The sequence below is a fragment of the Hevea brasiliensis genome, chromosome 6 (assembly GCF_030052815.1).
Source record: "Hevea brasiliensis isolate MT/VB/25A 57/8 chromosome 6, ASM3005281v1, whole genome shotgun sequence".
In the NCBI taxonomy this organism is placed as follows: domain Eukaryota; kingdom Viridiplantae; phylum Streptophyta; class Magnoliopsida; order Malpighiales; family Euphorbiaceae; genus Hevea; species Hevea brasiliensis.
The window spans coordinates 6,851,903-6,861,431 of NC_079498.1; the positions used below are offsets into that span (position 1 = coordinate 6,851,903).

The 9,529-nt window shown below is 34.1% G+C and overlaps 1 protein-coding gene across 3 annotated transcripts; it reads right to left on the bottom strand.

Moving 5' to 3' along the window:
* Nucleotides 1-4,182: 4,182 nt before the first annotated feature.
* On the bottom strand, nucleotides 4,183-8,376 carry LOC110649239 (putative disease resistance protein RGA3). 3 transcript variants are annotated; one of them, XM_058148317.1, is made up of 2 exons: nucleotides 4,978-8,376; nucleotides 4,183-4,882 (listed from the first exon to the last, which is right to left on the bottom strand). In XM_058148317.1, the coding sequence occupies exon 1, from the start codon at nucleotides 8,242-8,244 to the stop codon at nucleotides 5,020-5,022; it is 3,225 nt and encodes a 1,074-aa protein (XP_058004300.1). In that variant the 5' UTR covers nucleotides 8,245-8,376; the 3' UTR covers nucleotides 4,183-4,882; nucleotides 4,978-5,019. The 3 variants fall into 3 exon arrangements, with proteins under 3 accessions (XP_058004300.1, XP_058004302.1, XP_058004301.1); XM_058148319.1 differs by having other exon boundaries at nucleotides 4,445-4,810; XM_058148318.1 differs by having other exon boundaries at nucleotides 4,445-4,817.
* Between the last annotated feature and the right edge of the window lie 1,153 nt (nucleotides 8,377-9,529).

Consider the following 9,529-nt stretch of genomic DNA (forward strand, 5'->3'; position numbering starts at 1 on the left):
TATTTTTTTAGGTTGATGTAAATTTTTCTATTTGACTTATTAAACTATTATTTTTTTATACAAAAATTACATTTTAATTAATACAAAATTCATTTTAGGCCATTTTTTATATTTTTAATTTTTTTTCATTTTTTCAATATTATCTTAGTAATATAAATTTATATTATATTTTTTATACATTCTTTAATATAATATATTATAAGCTCAATTTTCTATTAATTTTTTTTCTATAGCTTTTACTAATTTTTATAAACTTAAACTATTATTTTAGGTTAAACTAAAATTTTCTATTAAACTATTATATTTTGTTATACTCAAATTACATATCAATTAATATAAAATTTATTTTCGTCCGTAATTTAGATTTCTAATTTTTTCATTTTTTTGGAATATTATCTTAATACTATAAATTTATATTGTATTTTCTCCACATTCGTTAGTATTATATATTATAAACTCAAATTTCTATTAATTTTTTTCCTTTTTTCTATAACTTTTACTAATTTTATAACTATATATATATATATATATATATATATATATATATATATATGTTTTTATATTATTAAAAATAATCCCTACTATTTTGGGGTTGCCTATAACTTAGTCAAGTTTTACAACAACAAAATAAATATTACACAATAAATTCATATGAAAATATTAACAATAAATAACTGTTTTTTTCCTCTAGTTTATGAAAATATTACTCTACACTCTAAAAATATCACAAAAACCTACCTCTTAAGACATGCATGCATACTTAAAAAAAAATTTCATCAATTTTCTACAAAAATAAATACATTAAACATTCAAACATATTAACATATTACATGTTTATTTTGTTAAACAAGCAAAATATGTATCTGGACCAGTTAAGAATACAATAATTCTTCACAAATCACCTTTTCAAACCTCTACTATGCTCTTTCAACCAAAGTCAAACTAAGCTTTTTCCTTTGCTGGTTCACCACTGCAGTTCCTCTTCTCCTTGCTGGTCTACCGAGAAGGAAGGCTGCTCCACCAACTGGTCCACTGAGTAGGAAGGCTGATCCACTAAGATCAGAGAAGAGAGGGATGACAGACTGAAAGAGGTTTACGAAATTTGTTTCTGCTATAAATGAGAGCGCTGAGGGTTTGTTTGACGGATAAATGAATATAGTTGGGGAAGTAAATTTGAATTTAACTCTAGACGCTAGTATTATTGGTGTCTTGTTGCTTGCACACCAGTTAAAATGGCATATCTCCACGCTAATGTGATTGGATATTCTCTGTCAGTGCTAGACGCTTGCACGCCATTAATATTGGCATCCCTAGGAGCCTGCACGCCATTTATATTGCTGTCCCCAGTCCATGACGTGACAAAATGCAGAGATTCTTTGCAAAAGCATGCCGTACACTATTATGGGTAGTGTCCCAGGTCTGGACGCTAGTTATATTCGTGTCTTCACATGGGCTGCTAGTATGACTAGCCTCTCCATACAACAACCTTTTCACTTGGCTCCATTCACACCCTTTTGGTAATTTAACTAAAACAAACCTTTTTATCGTATTTTTCCTTCTACAGTACTCTTATATGGTAAAAAACTCTAATATTTGTAGGTCTGAGTATGATACCCTTGGAAGTTGGAATTAGCAATTGATTTCATTCCCATTTCTGCTGTATTCTTGTCATTTTGTGTTATGCTCTTTCTATTTATTAAATGGTGGATGGTTTCTCCAATGTGTTGGCAGCTTGTTTACTTGGCTACTTTTCTTAAGGTGTCTGAGAATGACAATTTTGATCAATACGGTAAGTTTTTGCTTGGCTTTTGCAGTTTTTTCTTTTTTACTTGAAATTGACTATACTGATTTTATACATGGATTTGAGGTTGTTCTGCAAATATACGGATATCATTTTCATCCTGAGTTTGAATTGTTTGCTCAGTTTATCACATCTAAAAAGACCGAATGGTGTTTGTAAATGCAATCTTGATCAAGTTACATATTGTTAGGCTTCGAAACTATCCCTCCTTGGTACTCAAGTATCACTAATCTTTTTGAACTTGGACTTCAAAGTTGTTCAATTGGCATTTTCAAAATGATAATATATAGTCTGTCTCTGTGTGTTATGTTTGCATGGACTTCTAGTACCATTCGCATAAGTTTCATCTTGCTTTGCATTTGTGTTTCATTGTCCATGATAATGACTTCAATTTGACGTGAAAAATAATTAAATTATCAAAAGCTAAATCATTTTAGTTTATTTTGTGTTATCTTAAGGGTGCCCATCACCAATGTAATAATTTTCACTTTGCTAACAATAATATCAACTTTCCATTTTGATATTTTGGAGTTATGTGTCCATAGTTTTCTAACCTTGGATTCTTTTTGTGAGTTAGACTGACCAAATGGCCTTATTCACAGCACTTTCACATGAATAATTATATTGGGTCCTGTCTAATTAATTCCCTTTCAATCACAACTGTTTAATTGTTATAACTTGGCTTTCTCTATATATTGAGTGAGAAAGAAAGCCATACCATGAAGTTGCTTCGTGATAATGCTATTTATTTTTCTTGCTAATCTGGATTGGATTTTAATTTCTTGGTATTATAAGCAAACTCTAAGTTTTAAAGTCTTCAATCTGTAACATTACTACACTCTTCACACTAAAGCTGAGTCAAGCCCATTCAAGAATGGCTTTCTTGACTAATTATTCACTAATTTATGTTGGACAACTTCTATTGCTTCTATTTTTTATGATATGGCTTGAGTAATTGAGTATTAATGATGGTAAAATTACTCTTTATGGTTGTTTCTTTTACTATCCAATTCTCCTCACTGTGGATTGACTATGAGATTATTTCATTTTGCTTAAGGAAAGGTGCAAATAGAATTAGGTGATGTACATGCAGCATAATTTTGAAGACAAAGGGGGAGACAAGACAAGTGAGGAGGTCCTGTGGAGAGTCAAAGCCACCTGTACATATTATACATTTAGAGATATTATGTGTAGAATAATAGTATTTTTTATGGATGTAATCTTAATTTAATTTAGTTGTTATAAATATATAGTAATTTGTATGGATTTTTATGATAAATTTATATGAATAATAGAAGAAATTAAAAAAAAAATTAAATTTAGTGACAAATAATGCCAAATTCATTAGTGACGAATTACTGATGGCTTTGTGACAGAAATTTAGTTGAAGATTATTGAGATTTAGTGACGGAATTATTGATGGCATATGGCTGTCAGAAATATTAGCGACAGAGGTACAACGTTAGTAATTCCATCGCTAAATTCATTGACAGTAGCAAATTTCCATCAGAAAAATCACCTATGAGAGTATAAAAAAACGAATTGCTATCCGTCGGAAATCTATCTTTGAAGCCTTCAACGACCTAAAAAAAAAGAGTATTATTATCAAATTTTTCTGTCGCTGATATCCTAGTTTTTGTAGTGATAATAACATTTGTTGGGCTTATATGATATATCTCAAATTTTTCATTGAATTGAAATTCGCCATATCATTGAAATTACAACTCACTTTAACAGGAAAAGTTCTCATCATTTTCTTATCGGAAATTGAATTGAAATTTGCCATATCAACTAAATATTACAACATTATAAAAGAAAGAAGAGTAAATGTCCAAGTCCAAAGAAAAAGAAGAAATCAGAATTAGTTTATCAAGATTAATCCAACTTAAAGAGGTGTGCATCGTTTGTGAAGTGGGTTGGAGAGATGAATTCAGTACAGACCACACCAAATTAAGTATGCTTGTAATTAATGATAGAGATAAAGATATAAGCACCAATTAACTTCTTTATATCATTTTCTGCATCAGAAAAGCATCAATTTTGTGTTATATAAAGAAGCTAATGGAGCAATTGCATTTGCAGAGAATGGATATAAGTTGAAGAAACCTTGCGTTTAGATAGATTATAATTATATATATATATTTTATGAAAAATAATTTATATATAAAATTTTTTTTTATAAATATAAAAATATTTTTTATTTTCTGATTATAAAGTTAAATTAACAGTACATTTTTATATTATATGTGTATAAATATTTTCATATTTTAATAAAAAGTCATTATCTTTAAAAATATTTTAATTATTTTTTTACTAATAAAATATTTTTTATTAACCCATTTTCTTAATACCCAATCGCTAAAAATCAAATGAAACAAACAGAATCCAAAAATCATAGTTTCATTGTTTTCATCTTTAGTATATAATATATATTGAAATGCCGCAGATAAATGCTGTGTGTTCATTAGAGATGACACAGCCAAAAGTGATATTTAAATAATCTCAATGAATACAGTCGCACGTTAAAAAAATTAAAACATATTTATTCCACAAAAGTTTCATTCTATTTCATTTTACTAAAACTTCCATTAATTCAGTCCACTCAGAACAAAGTAGAAAGAGATTAGAGATTTGAAGGCTCCACAATACTTATCTACGAATAGGAAAGTCCACGTATGACCACCAGCATGTACTGTTTAAGAGAGATTCACCACCGGTGGTCCCGTCCTTCAGATCGCCGGACCATCTCGGAATGCTAGTACTCGATCCAATTTCAAGCTAAATGGCCCGAACAATTTTGAAAGGTTGTTAGAGCAACCGTTCATAAAGAACCAAGCGATACTTGGAGGCATCGCCCCCTCCAAGCCCACCTCTACCTCTTCCATCAAGCTGAGAATCTCCCATGAATAAGCATGGGCTGCTGAAATCTTCAAAGCTCAAGCTCGGCTCAGCTCATCACGCTTCTATGCTTGGTGGAATCGAATTCAAACATTTGCATTTCATACCATTCTTCAAGCTTTTCAGAATAAATCATAAGTCACGACCCAGTCACCATGACTATTATGCATTTAGGCACAAATACTGTTGAAGCGAACAGAGAAAACCCAATTCAAAGTTATTATAATATTTATTGTAGAACAAAATTAGACGAAAACGTTTCTATTAAAAGCCAATACCTGTAGGGAAAACATTTGGAATTTGATTGAGAGTGCATTTCTTCAGTAATGAAGTTCACTATGGCTGTCTTCTTCAGTAAGATATTCTTCAATTTCTTTCTCAATGCGCGGGATATGTGCTGTCTTGGACCACTCTTCGCTGCCCTCTTCGTGTAGTTGCTTAATTAAATCAGGGCATCTTCGAATCACCAGCTTTTCAAGCCTGGTTAGGGAACGGATACTATCTGGCAATGATTTCAACATTGGACACCCATCAATAATGAACTCTTCAAGAGAAGAAAGCTTGTCCAGAACATCTGGCACATAAGCCAATTCCCTACACTCTGCTATCTCTAACTTATGCAGGGAAGTGAGATGTCTAAGGCCTGCTGGCAATGATTTCAATGCATCACAGTACAGAATTCTCAAATGCTCTAGAGAAGACAAATGTTTCATTCCATCCACCAACTGAGCAAGCAGGTCATCACAATCGTATATTGTCATCTCCCTTAAGAAGCTTAAGTTTCCTGGAGGCAGATGCAGTGGCTTCCGAAATTCATTGATCACAAGTGTGGACAGTGATGCTAGCTGGTCCAGTGACAGTAATAGCTCTTCATTGCAGTTCCATAGTGCTAAACTTTTCAAGTTTGGAAGTTCTGGCAATCTGGTCAAATTACTGCATCCCTTAATTGTTAGAAATTCGAGGCAAATGAATTCTTCTATTTTTTTGGAAGATGATGATTCTTCAGTTTTGATCAAACTCAATGGCTCATCCGATTTGAAATTCCACCACTCCTTTAAGTTTGGCATATCGTAAAGCTCAAGTTGTCTCAAAGATGGAAATCCTTTGATGGTTCCATCTCCTCCATAAAACTCATTATCTATTGTCTCCACAGCCAACATTCCTTTTATATAGAGGTACTTGAGGTTGGGTAGCTGCCCTAGTGGAGGAAGTTTCTCACAGCTGCAGTTAACTAAATAAACTTCTGCAACATTTTGGAGGAGAGAATTACTCATCCATGATGGATATGAGGTGCCTCTGTAATCTATTATATGCAGAACTTTCAACTCCTGGGGTGGCATTAGCTTTTCCAATACTTCAAATGACATTTCAGCACTTACATCAGTATCTTGACTCCATGATAACTTCAATGTGCGAAGATTTAGCTTATTAAGCAATTTGGCATTTTCAGCATCAGTCACATTGTCCACGAACTCAAGATTCTTAATCTCCAATTTGCCTCTGAGATCTAGCTCTTCGAGCTCACTGATATAACCACAACCGTCGATGTTGCTCAAAATGAACAATGGCAATTTTTGGAGAAGCCTTAGTTTCCCAATCCTTGCTGGCATATGAGACAATGAACAACATGATTGAATGTCCAAATGTCTAAGGTTACTTAACTCACATATGGAATTTGGTAACTCCTGGAGATTGTAGCATTCAATGAGCTCCAGTGTATTCAAGCTCTGAAGTTTACTGATGGAGTCAGGTAATGTTTCAATATAAGTACGTGAGAGGTTGAGGTAGCGCAAATGTGTGAGTTTACCAACTGATCTGGACAACTTCTGAATGCCACTTCCACTCAAGTCTAAGGCTCGTAAGGACCTTAACTTCAAGAAGAGTCCTGGTATCTTCTCAAGATTGCTAGAGAACAAAAGCAATGTTCGGAGCTTCTTTGCTTTCTGCAGTGATTCAAAAGTTGTTGGTTGCTGATATGAATCATAAACCAAAGATGAATGACGAACTTCTTCAGGGACATTATGCAATGTGTTACCTTCCATAATTGAACACCCAATACTCGCTACAAATCTTGCAAGATCATGAATCAGATAATGCATCTGGCACTCCACTATCTCATCATATTCATCTCTCCATACTTCCACAAAGAACGAGCGACGAAACAGTTCCATGAAGTAATCATTTCCAATGTCCTCCAGGCTTCTACTTCCTTCACTTGATTGAATGAAACCTTCAGCAATCCACAATTGGATCAGTCGCTCCTTGCCAATTGTAACACCTTGGGGAAATATTGAACAGTATGCAAAACATTGCTTCAGATGAGATGGTAGATGATTATAGCTCAGTCTCAAGGCTGGTAAAACAGAAGATTCAAATTCTGGCAAATTCCATATATCATCATCCTTGATTTGTAGCCATTCACTTTCTTCTCTTTTAAATCGCATCAAGCCAGCAAGAGTCTTAATAGCGAGAGGCAATCCATTGCATCTGGCAACAAGCCTCTTGCCAATTTCGACAAGCCTGCTAATAATGTTCTCTTCATCTTTGTAGCTAAACGCCACGTTCTTGAAAAGTAACCAGCCATCATCATCTGACAGTGGTTTCAGGGGGTGGGGGTCGACAGTTCCCATTAAAGCGGCTACATTTGCACTTCTAGTAGTCACTAAAACAGCAGATCCGCGAGCTCCCATGCTAAACCACCTTTGCAACACATTCCACTTCTCTTGATCTTCATTCCAAACGTCATCTAAAACAATCAAAAACCTTATGCCGTTCAATTCATCTCTAACAATGGTATCTACGGTTTCCTCTGTGTTCATAAGGAACCGAGATGCTTCTGTTTTTGTTTCTACAAGAGCTTTCCCAATCATTCTCACGTCAAAATTCTGGCTTACACAGACCCAATATCTTTTATCAAACATATAACGGACCTCTTCATCATTGTAGATTAACTGAGCAAGAGTCGTCTTACCAAGTCCACCCATACCCACAACAGGTATGATCTTAAATTTAAGACCAGAATCACTTAGCAACAGATCCATCAAAATGTTTTTGTCCTCCTTTCTACCAAAAACTTCTGACTCAGATATAAAAGAGCGAGTTTCACGATGGGGTACCTTGATACTGATATTGCTCTCGAATGATGGGATAATGTCCCTATTGATGACTAAAGGAACGGCCTTCTGAAACTTCATCCTCCTCTTCAAGAGTGCATCAAGTCGTCCTTCGATGTCCTTCATCTTTCGTTGAAGATTGAAGCGGAGCAGCCACTGGTAGGGAGAAAAGAGGCTGCGAAATTTGGAGCTTGAAAGGTTGATGATGAATTCATCGAGAACATCGTCGGCTTCATAGGCAGCGTCCTTGACCTCAGTAAGCCAGCGTCGAAGGGCTTCATCGTCCTCCGATCTATTCTCTGCATCAAGAACCAAAGTTTGGATTTCTGCTAAAGTCAAGTGCAAATTTTTAACGGCCAAGCTGTTGTAAATAAGAGAACTTAGCCTGTCAGAAAGCATCCGCAGGAGAGGAGATGCGACCATGTCCGCCATGAGAAGGCTTGTTGAATTCTTTCCTCTCTGCTAGCTCAGGGATCCCAAGCTGAGGAGAGAGCCTTCAACCACCATCGCAACTCATCCCAATGTAAATATATGGAAATTGTAAGCCGGAAAGTGGAAAATTCTCTCCTTAGCCGTGCATTGCCCAATATAATTTTATTTTATTTTTTAATTTTTCAACCAATCGATAAAATGCATGGTTAAATTATCATTTAATTTATCTATTTAATAAAAAAAAAATACTATTTTGGACATTTGTTTTAAAAAATCATCCCCTAATATTTTTATTTTATTTACTCTTAATCCATCCGTCCAATTTAAACCAAAATTTCTATTAATTAATATATTTAAAGAGAAAGAAATTATTATTATAAAAAATTAAATAATTTAAGAATTATATAATTATATTTTTTAAATTATAGATATACCCTAAATTATTTTCAGTCCAACAAATGAAACTTAAATTGAAGGCACAATGGTAATTTTAATTCAAAATTTTGTGTGTTTTGGTATTTTATCCAAATATACTCTTGGCATAATTATGCAATATTTTAAAATTTACAAAATTTTATTTAAAATTCAAAATTAATTTATAAAGTTGGTGCAAATGGTGCTCTTATGCAAGACTCCAGGATGTGTGTGCTAGATGTGGATAACCTCAGAGCTGAAATCATGCAAGAGGCACTACACACCCTACAATATCCATCCAAGCTCCACTAAGATGTACCATGATGTAAAAAATAAATATTGATGGAATGGCATGAAGAGGGATACATCAGACTTTGTATCTAAGTGTTTCACTTGTTAGAAAGTAAAGTTTGAGCATCAGAGGTTATCAGGGAAGTTGTAAGAGATTCCTATTCCAGAGTTGAAGTGGAAAATGATTACTATGGATTTTGCAACTGAGTTGCCTCGTATCACATGTAGATATGACTCCATATAGGTGATAGTAGAACGTCTGACTAAGTCAGCTCATTTCGTGCCCCTGCGAACCACTTATTTTGTCGCTCAATATGCTAGGCTCTACATTCATGAAATAGTCAGATTACATGGGGTTTTTGCTTCCATAATATCGGAAAGGAGGGCCCAGTTCACTTCTCGATTTTAGAGAAAGTTACAGGAGGCAGTTGGTACATAGTTAAATTTTAGTATAACCTTTCACCCTCAGACAAATAGACAGTCTGAAAAGACAATTCAGACACTGAAAAATATGCTTCATATGCATGTCATGGACTTTGGGGGACAATGGGATGATCAGCTGCCCTTAGTTGGGGGACAA